Genomic DNA, 20,308 nt, shown 5'->3' with positions numbered 1-20,308 from the left:
TTGGGTGCATATATATTTATAATTGTTATATCTTATTCTTGGATTGATCCCTTGATCATTATGTAGTGTCCTTCCTTGTCTCTTGTAACAGTTTTTATTTCAAAGTCTATTTTATCTGATATGAGTATTGCTACTCCAGCTTTCTTTTGATTTCCATTTTCATGGTATATCTTTTTCCATCCCCTCACTTTCCGTTGGTATGTGTCCCTAGGTCTGAAGTGGGTCTCTTGTAGACAGCATATATATGGGTCTTGTTTCTGTATCCATTCAGCGAGCCTGTGTCTTTTGGTTGGAGCATTTAATCCATTCACATTTAAGGTAATTATCGATATGTATGTTCTTATTACCATTTTCTTAATTGTTTTGGGTTTGTTTTTGTAGGTCCTTTTCTTCTCTCGTGTTTCCCACTTAGAGAAGTTCCTTTAGCATTTGTTGTAGAGCTGGTTTGGTGGTGCTGAATTCTTTTAACTTTTGCTTGTCTGTAAAGCTTTTGATTTCTCCATCAAATCTGAATGAGATCCTTGCTGGGTAGCATAATCTTGGTTGTAGATTCTTCCCTTTCATCACTTTATATATGTTATGCCACTCCTTTCTGGCTTGTAGCGTTTTTGCTGGGAAATCAGCTGTTAACCTTATGGGAGTTCCCTTGTATGTTATTTGTCATTTTTCCCTTGCTGCTTTCAATAATTTTTTCTTTGTCTTTAATTTTTCCCAATTTGATTACTATATGTCTTGGCGTGTTTCTCCTTGGGTTTATCCTGTATGGGACTCTTTGTGCTTCCTGGACTTGGGTGGCTATTTCCTTTCCCATGTTAGGGAAGTTTTCGACTATAATCTCTTCAAGTATTTTCTCTGGTCCTTTCTCTCTCTCTTCTCCTTCTGGGACCCCTATAATGCGAATGTTGTTGCATTTAATGTTGTCCCAGAGGTCTTGTAGGCTGTCTTCATTTCTTTTCATTCTTTTTTCTTTATTCTGTTCCGCAGCAGTGAATTCCACCATTCTGCCTTCCAGGTCACTTATCCTTTCTTCTGCCTCAGTTATTCTGCTATTGATTCCCTCTAGTGTATTTTTCATTTCAGTTATTTTATTGTTCATCCCTGTTTGTTTTTTCTTTAATTCTTCTAGGTCTTTGTTAAATATTTCTTGCATCTTCTCCATCTTTGCCTCCATTCTTTTTCCGACGTCCTGGATCATCTTCACTATCATTATTCTGAATCCTTTTTCTGGAAGGTTGCCTATCTCCACTTCATTTAGTTGTTTTTTCTGGGGTTTTATCTTGTTCCTTCATCTGGTACATAGCCCTCTGCCTTTCATCTTGTATATCTTTCTGTGAATGTGGTTTTTGTTCCACAGGCTGCAGGACTGTAGTTCTTCTTGCTTCTGCTGTCTGCCCTCTGGTGGATGAGGCTATCTCTGGTTATCCTTTTTAAATATTAGCAGTGTGTACATGTCAATCCCAAACTTCCTAACTGTCCCTTCCCTCTACCCTTCACCCCCAGGTAACCAAAAGTTCATTCTCTAAGTCTGTGAGTGTGTTTCTGTTTTGTAAATAAGTTCATTTGTATTTCTTTTCAGATTCTGCACAGAAGTGATATCATGCGATATTTCTCTTTATCTGTCTGACTTAATTCACTCAGTATGACAATCTCTAGATCCACCCATGTTGCTGAAGATGGCATTATTTCATTCTTTTTTATGGCTGAATAATATTCCATTGTATATATGTACCACATCTTCTTTATCCATTCCTCTGTCAATGGACATTTAGGTTGCTTCCATGTCTTGGCTATTGTAAACAGTGCTGCAATGAACACTGGGGTGTATGTGTCCTCTCGGACCACGCTTTTCTCCAGATATACCTGTGATCAACCTGTGGGTCACATATCTGTGTAATGGTATGTCATTTTTTTTTTTAAATTTTTAAATTATTTATTTATTTTATTATTTTTGGCTGCATTGGGTCTTCTTTGCTGCTTGCGGTCTTTCTCTAGTTGCAGACAGCGGGGGTTACTCTTCGTTGTGGCACGCAGGCTTCTCATTGCAGTGGCTTCTCTTGTTGCGGAGCATGGGCTCTAGTTGCGTGGGCTCTAGTAGTTGTGGCCCATGGGCTTAGTTGCTCCGTGGCATGTGGAATATTCTTGGAGCAGGGATCGAACCTGTGTCCCCTGCATTGGCAGGGGGATTCTTAACCACTGCACCACCAGGGAAGCCTGGCATGTCATTTTTGAGGGTAGATCAAAAAAAGACATAAAAGGCATGGTAGCTTCTGTCTCTTTCTCTTGGATTACTTGCTTAAGGGGGAGGCAGACAGCTCTCTGGAGAGGCATATGGTGAGAAACTGAGGTATTGTGCCAGATAGCTAATGAAGAACTGAGGCATCCTGCCAATGTGAGTAAGCCATCTTGGAAGTGGATCCTCTAGCACTAGTTAAGCCATTAAATTATTGTTGCCCCAGCTGACAGCTTTGACTGTTACTTCACAAGAGACTGTGAGCCAGAACTACTCAGCTAAGCTACTCCTGGATTTCTGACCCTCAGACACTGCATGAGTTAGAAATGTTTGTTGTTTTAAAAATTATGTTTTGGGGGTAGTTATAAAGCAATATAAAACTAATAAAGATTTTGGCACCTGGAAGTGGGGTGCTGACATAACAAAAAGCTAAAATGTAAGAGTGGCTGCGACTTCCCTGGTGGTCCAGCAGTTAAGACTCTGTGCTTCTACTGTAAGGGGTGTGGTTTCAATCCCTGGTTGGGGGAGCGAAGATCCTGCATGCTGCACGGTGCCGCCAAAAAAAAAAAAAAGTGCAGTGGGTAGAAGCTGGAATGACTTGGAGGAGAGTGTTTGTAGATGCATGATAACTTTGAGGAGGCTGCAGATGAGGTCTGACAGATTTAAAGTCTTATTGGAAATTAGAGGAACGTGGCAGATAGTTTAGCAAATTTGTCACCTGCAGTTATGTGCAAAGTAGAAAATATGCCTAATGAACTGGGTGATCTAGTTAAGGCAATGTCCAGCCAGAATAATGTTAAAGATGTCACCTGGTTTCTCATTGTTGCTTATAGTAAAATGTGAGAGGGAAGAGATGAGTTAAAGGAAGAATTGTTAAACAAAAAGAAGGCAGAACTTTTGGGATTTGAAGATTCCCAGTCTCTCTAGGTGACAGATGTTGTTAAAAATTAGTAAATGGCTCAGAACAAGAACAAATACAGGGACTTCACTGGTGGTGCAGTCCTTAAGAATCCGCCTGCCAATGCAGGGGACAGAGGTTCAAGCCCTGGTCTGGGAAGATCCCACATGCCGCGGAGCAACTAAGCCTGTGCGCCATAACTACTGAGCCTGTGCTCTAGAGCCCACGACCCACAACTACTGAAGCCTGCACACCTAGAGCCCGTGCTCCGCAACAAGAGAAGCCACTGCAATGAGAAGCCCGTGCACCACAACAAAGAGTAGCCCCCACTCGCTGCAACTAGAGAAAGCCCATGCGCAGCAACAGACACAATGCAGCCAAAAATAAATAAATAAATTTATTAAAAAAAAAAAGAAAGAACAAATGCAAAGCACTAACAGGAAAATATGAAGTTGAGGATGTAGTTTCGTTTGTTTTTTTTTTAAAGATTTCTTGATTGATTGATTGCTATGTTGGGTCTTCATTTCTGCGCTAGGGCTTTCTCTAGTTGCGGCAAGTGGGGGCCACTCTTCATCGCGGTGCGCGGGCCTCTCACTATCGTGGCCTCCCTTGTTGCGGAGCACAGGCTCCAGACGCACAGGCTCAGTAGTTGTGGCTCACGGGCCCAGTTGCTCCGCGGCATGTGGGATCTTCCCAGACCAGGGCTCGAACCTGCGTCTCCTGCATTAGCAGGCAGACTCTCAACCACTGTGCCACCAGGGAAGCCCCGAGGATGTAGTTTTAAAGCCCTTTAAGACCTCAGAAACATCTAGCATGGTGCTTCAGAGTATATTTATTCAGACATAGAGGATGTGCCTGATGAAACTTCTCAAGTTACAGGTTCTAAGAATTTTAAGGGTGTGGTGCATCAAAAGCCCAAGGCAGAGAAGGGTTTATATGGAAGATATTTATGGGTGTTGCTTTGTCTAATGGCGTGAACTCAAATAAAATTCAGAGGAGATCCACAAAGTTTATAAAAGAATTATATGAACAGAATATAATGTTTTAAAAGAGGATTATATTAGTACATTGTTTGCCTGCCTGAACTGAAAGGGACAGAGCACCAAATCAAAAGAGGCTTTTGGATATCCAAGCTTCTACAGGCAGAGACAAGTACCTAGCTGTGAATGTGGAAAACGAAGGATGACTCAGTGGGTGGATCCAAGTGACCAAAGTAGAGTTAGGAGACCTGGAGATTTACTCTCAGGCCTTGAATCTTAATGAAGAAACTGCCAACCTGTTCCCAGGTGGATTTCAGAATTTCTGTGAACCTGTGTACCTCATTTCCCTCCTTTTAAACACACATCGATAGTGGATGCCCTATTTTATATTAAGTGTGTGGAGGCAGATACCGTGTGTCTTTAGTATACAGCTGTTCAGATCAAGAGGAACTCTATTTAAAGAACTGTGCTTAAGGAAGTACACACACAAGTCCTCATCTACACCTAGAATTGATTTACATTTCTAGACTTTGAGTTAATGCTGTAATGGGATGAAAGTTTGGGGGAGCTCAGGTGGAGGATGAGTATATTTGGCATACTGGAAGAGTGTGACTCTTTGGAGGTCAAATTGTGGTAGCCAGCTTCCTGATATTCATGCTTTTGCATAATTTCCTCCCACACTCTTATCAGGGATGATCTGTGGGATTAAGAGAATACAGGACAAGTAATGCATCACTTTGAGTGATTTTAGCTTGTCTCTTTCTTGGATCACTTGCTCTGGGGAAGGCCAGGTGCCATGTTGTGAGGACACGCAGGTAGCCCTGTGAATGAACCATCTTGGAGGTGAATCCTCTCTGACCAGGTCAAGTGTTCAGAAGACTGCAGTCCAGCCAATAGCTTGACTGCAAACTCATGAGACACTGGGCCATGAGACCTAGCTAAACCACTCCTGGATTCTGACCCTCAGGAACTGTAAGAGGTAAGTATTTTTAGTTTTAAGCTGTTAAGTCTTGGGGCAATTTGTTATACAGCAATAAATAACTAATACAAGTTCACACATTGCTTCATATGTCTTTTAGGTGAGTCTCTTTTTAATCTACATTTGTTTCCATCTTCTCTCCCTCCTGCAATATACTTGTTGAAGTTAATTTGTCCCATGATTTCCATAGATGAAAATTTTCTGATTGCACAGCCACTGTGTTTAACACATTCTCTGTATTTCCTAATATCAGGTTCAATTTTTTTGGCAAAAGTTTTTAATAGGTGATGGTGTGTTTTTCCATTAAGAGGCATATAAAGTTTCCTTATTTGTCACGTTAGCAGCTGTTGATATACAATGAATAAACCTATTTATTCATTAGGAATCTTAAAATTTTCTAATTTTATCATTCATTCTTCATTTATTAATACATTTATATAAAAAACTTCCCCTCATTTACTTACCTGTGGTACAGTTCATATAGGAAAGGCAGGACAAATAATTACCTTTTTAAAAACTGGTTTTCAAAATAATGATTCCAGAACATCCTTCAATGTTGATCAATTAGATGCTTTTTGTTAGTTTTATTATCATTAAGAACTCATGAATATAAGGACATTTGATAATTTCAGATGTTCCAATCCATTGCATTTGGTATGCCCCAGTTTGTGCTCAAGGGGATTTCAGAATTTCTATGAACCTGTGTGTCCTTACTGATACTCAAAGTGTTCCATCTTTGGCCAGAGGGATGCTTTTCAGTTGGCTCCTGACTCCATTTGACATGATCCTAGTAGCCTATGACAGCTTCCTTGCTAAACTGCACAACAAAATGTTCCAGGCTCATTGTGTACATTTCCTGTACCTAAATGAAATCAACTATTACTCCAAGGGCTTATGATGTCTTTTGAACAGAGATTTAAAAAATGTATTTGAATGTAATTCTTTTATAGGTTTTGCATTTACCTACTATAAGAGCATAAAGATATCTCACTATCTTGTCTTCTGAAGTTTTAAAAAGTGAAAGGTTTTCCTTTCACATTTAAATCTTTAATTCACCTGGAACTGACTTTTCTGAATGGTGTTAACTAGGGAGGTCCAATTTAATTTTCTTCCATATGGATATCCAGTACCATTTATTGAAATGCTCTTGCTTTTCCCATTGGCCTAAAATGTCATCTGTCTTAAATCAATATCCCTTATAAGAGTGCATCTATTTCTAAATCTGTATTTCAGTACAGACATACTTCATTTTATTGTGCTTCACTTTATTGTGCTTCACAGATATTGTGTTTTTTACAAATTGAAAGTTTGTGGCAATGCTGCATTGAGCAAGTCTATCGGCACCATTTTTCCAAAAGCATTTGCTCACTTCATGTCTCTGTGTCACATTTGGTAATTCTCAAAATATTTCAAACCCTCCACCAGATAAAAGATTACAACTCACTGAAGGCTCAGATGAAGGTTAGCATTTTTTAGCAATAGAGTATTTTTAAATTAAGGAGTGTACATTTTTTTAAGACAATGCTATTTCACACTTTTAATAGAATACAGTACAGTGTAAACATAACTTTTAAGTCACTAGGAAACAAAAAAATTTATGTGAAGCATTGTGATATTTGCTTTCTTGCAGTGGTCTGGAACTGAACCCACAATATCTCCAAGGTATGCCTGTACTCCTTCTTCTGAGAATTAGAAAAGCTAGACAAAATATAAAACAAACATCTGAAGGCATCAGAGAGAGCTAATGAGGCAGTAGAAAATCCAGAAGAAGAAAAACCCAGAGTTGTTGAACCCAGTATTTACTATACCTTTTTTCTGGGGTCATCTGCTTATTCCTGAGAAGAAGATAGCTGAGAAGCTGAACAGAGCATCTGACTAACTCAGTGAGTTAAAAAGACAAAAACTGGGGTTCAGAGCCTGCCTTTGTTAACTCTACAGGCTTCAAGTTGAGATCTCAAAGGTCTATACCCTAGGAAAAAGTTTGAACTAGAAGTAGACCTTCCAATCATCTCAGCCACTAACCAGATTAAAGTGATTTTGGATTACTAGTGCCCAGAGCCCCTGCCAGGAGACATAAATTCTTTCTATCATCATTTTAGACCTCAAAGTATAATTTCATATACCAGTTCTGGCGTTCAATAAAAAATAACATAACATAAATTAACAAAAGTTTTATAAATAAAACAATATAAACAAAAATTCATAAAAGTAAATAAGATAATACGATAAACAACAAACACAACAAAGAAACAAGGAAGCTTCAGACAACAGCAGACCCCACAGCTACTACACACGAGTTTTAAAGTAGTTATGCTTAATATGTCTGAGAAGATAAAAGATCAGAATGAGATAGATAACTGGATAGCTAACTGGAAACTATAAAACAGAACCAAACAGAAATGCTTGAACTGATAACAACCAAAACCATAACTGAAATAAATGCTTCAACAGATAAGTTTCACAGGAGATTAGAGACTATTAAAGAGAAAAGAGTGAACTGAAAGGTAAGAATTATCCAGAATGAACCATACAGAGACAAATAAATGGAACATAAGGGATAAATTGAAATGACTGAATATTCATTTAAGTGGCGTACCAGGAGAAGAGAGGGCAGAGAGTGGGGCAGAAACAATAACTGATAAGAGCTGAGAACTTTCCAAAACAGAATAAGACATGAGATCCCAGATGCAAGAAGCATTACAAACCTCAAAAAGAAAACAAATTAAAAAAAGAAAAAAAAGAAAACAACATTTAGTTACATCATAATAAAACTGCTTCAATTTTACTATGGACATCTTATAAACAGCCAAAGGAAGAAACAGATTAAGGGGGCAAAAATAAAACCAACATTTTTTCTCAAAAAAAAATTGGAAGCCAAAAGCAATGGAATGTATCTTCAGAATGATAAAATACAATAGCTGCTAATTTAGCAAAAATGTTCTTTGAAAATGAAGGTAAAATAAGTAGTTTCAGGATACAAAAACTGAATTTGTCACCAGCAGCCATCTACAAAGGAAATACTAGAGCATGTTCTTCAGGAAGAACATATAAGATCCCAGATAGCAGCTTAGAAACTCAAGGAATCATAAAGTACAACAAAGTAAATGTTTGAGTAAATATAAACACACATTAATTGTATAAAAATAATAATGTCTTAAGAAATTAGGAAATATGTATTAACATGCAGTGGGGCAGTAAATTAAGTTGATGTGTTCTCAGGTCCTTACATTGTCCAGGAAGAGTATAATATAAATTACTAAATAATACATAACTGTCAAGCTTATGGGGTAGAAGAAATGGATTAAAAATAATCAATCTAAAAGAAGGCAGAAAAGGAGAAACTGAACATAGGAGAGATGAGACAAACAGCAAATACAGTAAGTCCCCTACATATGAATGAGTTCCGTTCCGAGAGCACGTTCCTAAGTAAGTCCAACAAAGTTAGCCTAGGTGCCCAACGAACACAATCGTCTATACAGTACTGTACTGTAATAGATTTATAATACTTTTCACACAAATAATACATAAAAAACAAACACAAAAAATAAAGAAAACATTTTTAATCTTACAGTATAGTACCTTGAAAAGTACAGTAGTACAGTATAACAGCTGGCATACAGGGGCTGGCATCGAGTGAACAGGCAAGAAGAGTTACTGACTGGAGGAGGGAGAGGAGGTGGGAAATGGTAGAGCTAAAGGATCATTGGCAATAGGAGACAGAGGGCAAGCTGCAATTTCACTCATGCCTGACGTTGATGGCACAGTTCTGGTTCCTTGCTAGATTCAATTCTATCATTTTTTTCTCTTGAAAAAACAATCCAGTGATGTCTGGGTAGCTATATAGTACTGTACAATAAAGTACACAAAAGCACAACCGCTTGTAGAGGATGCACGCACATGACAATGTAAGCCAGACACGTGAACTAACTTATGTGATTGGACATGTGAATGCATGTTCGTATCTTTGAAAGTTCACAACTTGAAGGTTTGTATGTAGGGGACTTACTGTAATATGATAGATTTACGTCCATGTATATTAGTAATTGTGTTACATGTGAGTCAACTAAACATTTCAATTACAAAAATATCATTAAAGTAGATTTTAAAAATATATTCTTGCATATAACTCCTCAGGTTAAAATGCTTTTTCCACCACACTTAGAATAAAATCTATGCCCTTTCCTGGCTTTCAATGCAACCACAATTTAGCTCTTTCCTACCCCTAAACTTACTCTTCTTGTAGTCACTATGCTCCAACAAGGCAGGCCTTTTTTTCGTTCCCAAAATATTCCAAGATAGTTCATGCCTCAGGGTTTTGCATTTTTGTCCCCTCCGCATGCAATGGTTTCCCCAATTTCTGCAAAGCTGGATTCTCCTGTCAAAAGGCAGTTTAAATAAAATCACTGTTTTAGAAGTCTTCCTTAGTGACCTAATCTAAAATATTCATCTACGTTAATTCCCTGCCTAGCACTATTACTATCATATTTTTCTTGTTTATTTATTTATGGTCTATTATCACTAAAATGTAGTAGGGACCATGTCTGCTCTATTTACCACAGTTTCCCCAAGTATAGAACAGTGACTAGGACAGAGTAGATACTCAATAAATACTTAAAGAATGAATAAAGCTTATTTAGGTTTTAAACTTTTCTAACGGTTTTATTGCTCTCGGTGGTGGCTGTTTAAAGACCTTCCTGATACCAAAAGGTATCAAATGATATCAAGATCCCTTTTATGTACGTTAGTAATCCTTGAAAATGTGCACTGTATAATTTGTGTAAAATTTGCAGGAGTTTTTCCACCAGTCAGATATGTAGTACAGTCCTAGATATAACTATAATAACCAGTAAATAGAGAAAAGGTTCAGAGGGAGGCTACTGAACTATCAAAAAGTTGCAATACACTTCTGAAGAACATGTGTGTTTGTATGTTTTTCCCAAATTAGAAAGGTGAGAGTAATATAGGTGGATGTCACAAAGCATAATTTTTTTGGGGGGGAAAAAAGCTCCTTTCGTCTACTCCTAAGTAAAAAAATTAAAAAAAAAAATTACCCCCTTACAGAAAGGTTGTTTTAGAGTGGTAATTCCAGTAACGATGGTTGATATATTTTTGTTACTTCCTTTTTTACTCTTTGTTCTATACGTAGTTTTTTCACGTCAAAGCAATCATACTGGTCACATTTTCCATTAGAAAGACCAGTTTAATGGCTTTTAAAAAATAGCTAGATAATATTCCACTAAGTATACATGATAGAATTTGACCAATCTCTAATTGTTAAAGATTTTTCCTAATTTTTTATGATGATAAGTATTCCTACGGCTAACATTTTTGTCCATAAATCATTTTAAGGGCAGTTTAACTGAAGTGATTTTTGTCCACAACATTCCTTTAAATGGTATTTCTCAAGGGGAAGAGGGTGGGCAACACAAGAAGGTCCCAGGCATTTATGTCTAATTAGGAAAACAATATACATTGTGCGGAGGTGGGGGGATTACAAAGGCACTGCACAAGAAAGCGTAAGTTATTATATTACTAAAGTAAGAAAAAGCAGTGGAAATTTCTTAGAGGAGCTAATCTGGAAAACATTTTGCAAAGAATATGGAGCTAGACTTCAAAAAAGTGATAGGTCTTAATGGTTGAAAACATTCCATATAGGTGGAGGTCCTGAAGGACGAGGTAACAATTTGTTGGTGTTCTTAAGTACTGGAGAACAGTTCTCACTCAGGATAACTCATCACAAAGCCCGAATAGTGAGCAACCAAGATTTTTTAAAATCAAAGATTGGACTCCTAACTCCCTTGACAAAAACAACCAAACTTCTTCTTAATCTCCATCATCCACATCTTTTCCCCCCTTTCATTATTTTCCCCCTTTTCTGTACCTTTGTCAAAGACTCTCATCTATTTTAAGTAATGGAAATAGGTAAATTCCTCTACTTCAAGGCATGTAACCTTACACAACATACTCTGTGGGATTAAAAAAAAGACTGGGAGGTTGCAGCTTTAAAACATGCAAGCATTTTAATCTTAAAAAACCCATTACTTATAACAGATTTTTTCACACTGTAACAGAAACATTAAAGGATATTAACCAAGAGTTATTTATCAACTTGCCATATACCAAATAAGGAACATAGAATCCCATGATCTATTTAAAATGATCAGCAGATAACGAATACTGTGATTTCCTTTCATTTACTCCGGCAGGAATGGATTCCAAACTAATCATTTCAGTCTTACTGCCACATAGGAGATGCTTTGTGAACCTCAATGAGGCTGCCAGGTCTAGGGCAGATGTAAGACCCACAGTGTCAGAAAGGAGAGTAAGACTTAGCAGGATGTGTTGTCACTGACAGACTTATAGCCACTTTCCTTCTCCACATTTTCTTCCTCAAGGATCGCAGCTGCTTTCCACAGACACACCTGCCAACAGACTCCAATTCCTCTCTCCCAGTTACCATCTGCAATGCCCTGGGGCTTGTCAATTTACAACCCTGTTCCATACAGCAGAAGTGGAACGAACCCTCAGCGAAGTTCTGGATTCAACCTCAACAGGATCTGTTTCACAAAATATTTCCCAGCCCCACTCCACCTGCAGCTGTTTCCAATGTTAGTACTTATGATTCTTACATCTTTTTTAACTGTCACACTATTCATCTCCCAATAAAATTTAAAGTGAAAACTAATATAGAGTAACTGCCCTGTGCATGCTCCTTTTAGATGGCTGGGAACTCTGATTCTCAGGATCTTTCGACCATTTATAGCCTGGTTATCTATGCTCTTCAGGTACTTTGGTAAGGAAGGTGAAACTTAACATCTCTAACCACCCCTGCCAACCCAATTTTCTTAAGTTCTTCTGAAGCTTCCTAGTTTCCCGTCTCAATTCCAGCTTTACGACAAAACTAGACCCTATGGCAAAGAGATCCCATGGATGAAATTGCAGATACAGCTGGGACTTAAGCAAGTATCCCTAAGTTGTGAGATGAATTTCTGGGTTAAAGGTCCTCTGTATATTCACTTCAAGCCTGCCATTAGTACTATGTATAACCAAATAAAAAGACAGAGAGAGTTGATAGGTACAGAAAACAACACAACATTTTGAGAGTATATGTGAGTTGTCTTTTGGAAAAAAAACCCCAGCACAACATTAGAAGTTATACGGGAGTTTGACTTTTTTCCATCTGATGACATATACTTTTTAATCTAAATGGAAACCGTCCATACTGGAATGTATTAAATAGGCAGAATTCTCTTGCCGGTTTCTCTGCTCTTGGTAGATGTCCTTCTGGCTTCAGCTGGTACCTGTAACGAAGAAATTTCTCACGAACAAATTCCACTGCCCTGAGGAAGGATAGAGCTGGAAGAGCCACTAAAGCAGGGCGCAGAGACGACAGAGGGACAGGTCTGTAAGGAAAGTCTCCAAGAAAGGGCAGCTAGAAAAACGAGAAGGTAAAAAGAGAAAGGGCGTGGCTGAGCTGAGGCAATTTCAGTGTTGTCTCAGCAAGAGCGGGGCTTAACTGTGGTTTTCTCCCGCAAGAAATCCGCTGGATCTGGAGTCGGCTCCCACCTCATTCACCAACCTTTATCTCCATCACCTTGTAGAGAAAGGCTGCGCTCTTGCCAACACCACCCAACCTACCTCTGGATCCTCGCAGGCGCGACAGTGGCGCGCCGCCCGCCCACCTACCTACCTGAGCTGCGCCTGCGCCTCCCGCGTGCGCTCTCAAGGTCAGCGCCTCCCCCAGTCTCTAACCTAGCGCCCACGGAAGTGGCAATGAAGGACGTCCTGCGTAGCCTCACCTCTGCGTGGCGTGGGGTCGCCGGCGTTCAGCAGAGGGGAGGGACTTCCTGTCCCGCTCAGGCTGAACTTCCGGCAGAGCCGGAAGATCTTCTCCCTCGCGGTGTCGAGTGGATCCCAGCTGTAGAGTGGTGAGGGGAGGTCCCGGACGGCCCCGGCGACTCCTGGGCGTCTGGTCCACGACCTGTCCTTGGCGCCATGGTGAGTCCTCCTGTGAGGGCTGGAATAACAACAGTCGGGAGGAAGGGGCCGGGAGGTCAGTCCTGTGAAGGGAGCCGGTCGGGTGCCCAGCTGAGGGAGGATGGAGCGGGCGGGAGCAGTGGGGTGAGCGGTAGGACAGGACCTACCACCTGTCCCGGGGCGCCGGGGCCCCAGAGGAAGCAGCATCTGTCCTGCTCAACCGCGAGATCTGTTCAGGAGTACGGAATAGGTAGTCAGAATGTTCATGGCCCATTTACTGTGTATGGCCGTGGGCCAGGTGGTCCCAGAGTTGACCTTGCCGGTTGATGATCTCCTCCCTTTACTCTCAGCTGTAGGGCAGTGACCAAGAAGTTCAGATCTTAGAAATGCCTATAGCCTTTCCAGGTGGACACAGTACATTCCCTTCTTGTAAAGGATCAACACCTGTCACTTAAAGAAAGAGCAAAGTAAAGAAACGGCAAAGTCAGTTTATCTTTCAAACTCGGCCCTTGTGGAGTTGGAAAAGGTGTCAAATAAAAAATCTGGACTTAATAAGCAGGGTCTATATTCGAAAGGAATAGCAAGGGCGTGCGCGAGGGAACTATTGGAGTAGGGAGAGTGCCCTGACCATAAGATCTGCAAGAGTCTCAAATGTTAGGCAAAAGAGCTTTTCTTTTATGGGCAGGAGGAAACAAGGCTAGAAAGAACTGGGTGTGGGGAAGTGAGATGAAAGGGATTGGACTGTAAATCAGAGAAAGTTTTACCCCCACGCAAACCTGTTCTGAGGAGAAACTGTTGGGGGGTTGTATCCTGTTTCAGACTGAGGGTGGGCCAAAGTTCAGGAACCTAGGGGAAGAGATCTTGGAATTTGGGTAATGTTTTGTTCCAGTTGCTCTATGGGGACAAGCAGTTCAACTAGTCATTTTTGAAGCAAAGAATGGGAATTTGCAGGCGCTATGTCTGCCCTTGTTATAGGTAAACGAGGTGGGTGGGTAATTCCTGAGTCTTGCTTACCTAAGTCCTATGGGGACTGTTGGTTCTTTGCAGTAAGCCATTTCCAGATCACAGAAGGGTGGCAGTGGGAGGATTTCTTAACCTTTGCTGTTTCCCAATATCACAGGGGTTTGGTAATGTTCAAAATTGTCAGTTACTTGACTATATAAAAGATTTCAAATCCTCATCTGGAAGACATTCTGTCTTGGAATTTGGAGTTTGCCATATTTTTTCAGGATCAAATGTTGACATTGTTCAGCTGCTGTGTATGATGATTGACTTTTGAATGATTTATAGAAACTTAACTGACTGTGAAACAAAAGAACTTCAAAATAATGTGGTTCCTGGTGCTGTCTACCAGCTAACCTCTGACTCTTTTGGGCACTGGTGTGTGTGTGTGTGTGTGTTTCTTTAAACCTCAGTGAATAGTAACAATTTGTAATCATTAACAGTTTTTTTTCCCTCCTTTTGTATCAGTGAAATTAGACAAAGATAAGGAACAGTAGAACTGGAAGGAACCAAAGATAATAACTAGCGTAACCACCTTCCTCCCTCCCCCCAACCCCAATTTTATAGAGGGAAGGATCTGACGTCTAGAAATAGGCAGTGATTTACCTAAAGTAGCGATAGTTTGGCACAGTCTGGACTATAACCCAAATCTCCAGTTCTTAAATTTCAGCTCAGTTTTTGATATCTTGGTCTGAAAAGTTGAAGATAGGGTGTAATTAAAAACTTTAAATTTATAATTGTCACAAAGAAGCTGAATGTGAACTTGTTCTCAGTATTCTGTAGTTATAGAAGTAGAACCCCTCTCCCCCTGCCAGCTCAAAAAAAGGTAGTTTTGTTTTAAGCTAAGGTGAACTCATGATGTTTATCAAAATACCACTTAAGAGAATGTCACCTGGAGAATGTCACCTGGAGAATGTCACCAGGAGCCAGATAGTTTACTCTCCATTTTGTTATTGCTTATAGTTCTGAGTTAATTACTAAGCTTGCAGCTTTACCTTCCCCAACTATGAAATTGATGATGTCTGTATACGCAAGGAAAGGGTTTAGCTATTATATGAAGTGAACAAGGGTTGAATTTGTTTAGGATTCCGCTTAGTTGAATTGAGGTCTTGTGCACTGCTTGGTCCTAATGATATAATGAAAAGGGCACAGAAGTCAGAAAACCCAGATTCTGCCCATTATTATATGAATTTGGCAAAATCACTCAACATAGATAAGAATGCCAATTTCCTTCTAGATAAGTGGAACTTGATAGGAATTAAAACACCTTTTAACTCTAATATTTATGATTCTGTGACTTCACCCAGGACTTTTTTCAGAATTTTCAGAAAGTTTCTGATTAAGTAAAATTTAGTCTGATTTCCACTGTCCTGTCCCCCCATCCCTCCTTTGGTTTCTCAAGTTGGATTTTTTTTTTTTTTAATCATTCACCTTTTCATTTTTTAATATATCAGGTTGGTAATACTTGGAATCTTTGTCAATATGTTTGGTCAAGTATTTTACTAATGTTTTAAATACAACCATAGAATGGAAAGCAAAGCCTTTTTTATTTTACACCTTGATTTTATTTTTGTTTTAGTCGATATAAACTCATGATCAAGACCAAAAATACTGAGTATTCACTCTTAATTTTTTTGCTTTCATGATGTGAGAATGGATAGTCCATAGAAAATTTACTAAAGGAATAAAGCTATTTTATTATACTTTTTGAAAATTATAGACAAACTTTAATCAAATAGATCTTTACACCATTTAGGCTGCTTTGTGGGAGAAAAGTAGATTAGAGCTAACTCCTGGAATTGCAGGAATCGCATGGCTTATTTTATCTATGTAACATCCTCTAGTAACTTTTACTGTGGGATTGTGCTGTGGTGTGTTGGTTGTGAAAAAAAGGTTGTGAACCTCTGCCTTAATCAGAGTTAATGAGAAAGTTTTCTTTTTGGGGAATGGAGAGGGCTGTTGGGAAGAGATAATGTGGTATAAGTTATAAGAGAAATACATGTAATGTGTTCAAAGAATAGTACAGAGGAAAGAAATTAATTCTAATGGGGGGGGTGGGAGTCATGTAATAGGTGACTTCAGCTGAGTTTTGAAAAGTGGATTAGGACACCAATTCTCAACTTAAGTTCCCATAGGATTCACCTGTGATGCTTGATAAAAATGCTTATCTGGTCTCCATTATTGGGGGGTGGAGTCTGAGAATTTAATTTTTAATGAGTTTTACAGTTAAGTCTGAAAGTCGTGGTCCTTAAAGCACTTTGAAGGAACTATAATGCAGACATTAGAAACTTTGATGGAGATATTGAGGTTTTTGTGCTGAGTGATAATCAGATGTGTGGTTTGTTGATGTGGTGGATTACTTTAATTGATTTTTGAGTGTTGAACTAGCCTCAAATACCTGGAATAAATTCTGCTTTGTTGTGGTGTATAATTCTTCTTATACACTGTTGAATTTGATTTGCTGGTATTTTGTTTAGGCTTTTTGCATCTATGTTCATGACAGATACTGGTCTGTAGTTTTTGTTTGTTTTTCTTGTAATGCCTTTGCCTGGTTTTGGTAGTAGGGTAATGCTGTCCTCATAGAATGAGTTAGGAAGTATTCCCTCTGCTTCTGTCCTCTGAAAGAGATTGTAGAGACTTGGTATAATTTCTTCCTTAAATGTTTGGTAGAATTCACCAGTGCACCCTACTGGGCCTGGTGCTTTTTGTTTTGGAAGGTTATTAATTATTGGCTCAATTTCTTTAGTAGGTATAGGCCTATTCATATTGTCTATTTCTTGTGTCAGTTTCGGCAAATTGTATTTTTCAGAAATTGGTTAATTTCATCCAGGTTATAAAATTTGTGGGCATAAACTTGTTCATAGTGCTTCTTTATTATCCTTTTAATGTCCATGGATCTGTAGTGATATCCCCTTTGTCATTTCTGATATTAGTAATTTGTGTCCTCTCTTTTTTTCTTGCTTGGCTTGTCTAGAGGCTTATTGATTTTATTGATCTTTTCAAAGAACTAGCTTTTGGTTTTATTGATTTTTCTCTGTTGGTTTCCTCTTTTCAATTTCATTGAAAATAATTCACATTATTTCTTTGCTTTTGCTTACTTTGGCTTTAGTTTGCTCTTTTTCTTGTTTTGTTAGGTGGAACCTTAGGTGATTGATTTGAGATCTCTTCTAATATATGCATTCAATGCTGTAAATTTCCCTCTAATCACTGCTTTTGCTGTATCCCATAAAATTTGATTAGCTGTGTTTTCATTTTCATTTAGTTCATAGAAATTAATGTTTTTAATTTCTCTTGAGATTTCCTCTGACCCCTGTGTTATTTAGAAACATGTTGTTTAGTCTCCATGTATTTTGGGATATTCCGGTTATTTTCTGTTACTGATTTCTAGTTTAATCCCATTGTGATCTGAGGGCAGACAATGTATGTTTTCTATCCTTTTAATTTGTTAAATGTTTTATGGCCCAGAATGTGCAGTTTGAAGGATGGATTCTGGTCAGGTTTCATCACTTTGCCACATAGTGGCAGAGATTTGGGCCTCTTCTCAGTTCTCTGACTTTTCCTCCACTTCTTTACTAATTCTTTCCAAAAGAGGCTTAGTTCAAATAATCGTAGAGACTGTTCTCTTGGTTAGCATTTGGTTGATTCAAGGTTGATTCTTATGACTGGTTTATACTTTGGGCTCTGTCCACTTTTTAGATAATTAGTTTGCTTGTTTGCTCTGGGATAGAAGCTTAAAGCAAATATAGTTGATTTTAGAAAATCAGAACATATTCTAAAGTGTTCATTTTTTAAGAGAGAATTTATTATTTTCTTACTATTGTGCCATGGTTTTCCCATGTTACTAAGTCAAGAATGAACACCAACTTGCCCCAAAGGAACTTTGAAGAAATAAACCCGTTTTGTACACTGCCCTCCTACTCTTTCTGTACCACCTACCCTTGAGTTACAGAAAAAAAAAAAAATCTTTAAAGTCCTGGTGAGATGAACATTCTCTTGTTTTTAACTGAAATGATTGTGTCTTTTGTTTCACCAAACACTTAAAAATCATGCTTTTACTTCAAAAGTATTTGTTCAGTCATTCATTCATTGTCTGTTAAGCAGTATCTGTATGTCATGTACTGTTCTTGGCAACAGAGATATAACTGTTTATAAAACAGAGACATTCCTGTCTTTATGGACCTTATGTTTTATTGAGAGAGTCTGACAATAATCAAATGAGACATAATATTTTTTAGTCGTGGTAAATACAATAAGGAAAGATAGAACAGAGTTAAGGAAATGATTGAGGTGGTTATTTTAGATAGGGCATTCAGGGAAAGCCACAATGAGGAGGTGACATTGAAATAGATTTGAGTTCATATATATATTCAGCCTATATACCTGGTATCTTTGAATATGTGTTTATGAACTGCACCCTAGAAAAGTGTTATAGTGTCAGGCACAAAGCTCATAGTTTCTTTAACTATAGTGGGAATCTTTCAATAAAGCCATGTATTATCATCTTTCCATACAGTGAACAGAAAAATAATAGAAATGTGTTTTTTTAAATCGTATATTAGTAGGTGATATTATATTTTACTGAATAGATTACATTTTTTATGCCACATATTTTTAGTCTTTTAAGTTGTTACAGATCTTGGGAGAATATAACTTATTCACTCAAAATATTCTGATTTTACATTGTATCTTTACTTACATTAAACAGACTTAGTAATTCTTTTGTTAAAGTAAATTAAATATCTTTTATGTTTTGACCATAAACAAAGATTTAGAAAAACCTGAAATAATTTCACCTTTTGATACTTTGATGTTGAAGCTCAGGATTTTAATATCTGATTATAGTGTTTTATTTATTTTTTAAAAATTGTAAGATGTTACAAAAACCAACTGCTCAAACATGCGTATCTTTAAAAATGACTTTGGGAAGAATACAATAAATATATGGCATTGAAAGTCTGCTTGAACCAGAACTAGATGACCTCCATAGTTTGTTTCAAGGTTCTGTGATTCTGAATGTGTGATTTTGTGAATGTTATTGATGTACTTTTAGTTGAATGTACATTGAGGGAACAAAGGAGGGAATATTCAATTTGTATGGAGTTTAAGAAGGATTTCACAAAGGATTGATTGGACTAGGTCTTTAAGGGTAAGTAGTGGAAATATGTCAGGTAGATAAGAAATTTAGTGTTACTTTTCCTCAATAGCAATAATAGCTACATTTATTTAAAGTTAATATTTATCTACTCTACTTATATTAACTAAATACTTATAAAGTTATTCAGTCTTGGGGTTTTTTTTTTTTAACTTCCTACTATTTTTTTTTTTTAATCTGTGTATTTTACCTCCTTTTTTTTTTTAACCTCTGTTTTACAGATGTAGAAATGGAGGCACAGCAACATTAGAGTAATTCATCCAAAATCACATCTAGTGGTGGTGGAATTTGACTTCTAAATCAGGCTGTTTGGCCACTGTAGTGTTGTGCCAATCTTATTGTTTATCTTTGATAAGTTTTAACTTATGAAAGGATTGAATTTCAAAAACATTTTCCTATAGAAGTAATATTATAATTAGTGATTATATTTCTAGAAAATCCTTCCCAACCTAGTTACTACCTAGTATCACATCTCATGGTATTAGAGAAATTAATTATTACTGTCATGTGTAGTGCTAATGATTGGCATTTCTAACTCAGATGCTAAATACATCTGACACTGCTGCAGTAAGTCACAATAAGGATTCTGTCATATTCCTTTTACCTTAACTGGCACTCCTTCACGCCAAAGCATTAATTTCCCTTAGGCCTGGGGTTGAACTAGTAACACTGATGAAGTGTGGAACAATTAGAGAACTGGGGATGAGGACCTGTGGTGAATTGGAATTTCTTATCAGCGTAAGCATGTAGTGTGTCACATTTGTTCCAAGCCTGTCTCACAGCCCATTTCTTTTCCTGAGGGCTCTCAGGATTGGCTTGCTCCTTTTCTTTTCACTTGGATTGCCTATTGCTTGCAACTAGAACTTTGTTCCCTCCCTGAGTTGCAAAGAATGTGGTCTTGTAGAGTATCTTGCTTTCCCTCCCAGACATTCAGCACACTCTAGTAAAGGTTTTTACTGCTAGAAGAATTTGTAAAAGTTATCTCCCCATGAAACTTCTGAGAGACCATAAACTAATTATCTAGCTAGCTAGCTAGGTATTTATTATAAAGATCCTTTAGGGAAAAAAATTGAAGTGCTAGATGATAATG

General features: G+C 38.0%; 1 protein-coding gene across 6 annotated transcripts in view; it reads left to right on the top strand.

Moving 5' to 3' along the window:
* Positions 1-12,953: 12,953 nt before the first annotated feature.
* The window catches only part of TMEM161B (transmembrane protein 161B), a 68,520-nt gene continuing 61,165 nt past the window's right edge, over positions 12,954-20,308 (top strand). For 5 of the 6 annotated variants that reach the window (XM_068533724.1, XM_068533711.1, XM_068533737.1 and 2 more), the window contains exon 1: positions 12,954-13,085. Coding sequence is in view for 1 of the 6 variants with exons in the window: in XM_068533711.1 (XP_068389812.1) it covers positions 13,083-13,085 (3 nt within the window). In the remaining 5 variants the exon portion in view is untranslated. The remainder of the gene's footprint in view (positions 13,086-20,308) is intronic. The other variant, XM_068533746.1, reaches the window with a different exon arrangement.

Source organism: Eschrichtius robustus, chromosome 2 (assembly GCF_028021215.1).
Source record: "Eschrichtius robustus isolate mEscRob2 chromosome 2, mEscRob2.pri, whole genome shotgun sequence".
In the NCBI taxonomy this organism is placed as follows: Eukaryota; Metazoa; Chordata; class Mammalia; order Artiodactyla; family Eschrichtiidae; genus Eschrichtius; species Eschrichtius robustus.
The sequence above is the reverse complement of the archived record's forward strand: the minus strand, read 5'-3'. Positions and strand labels throughout refer to the sequence as shown.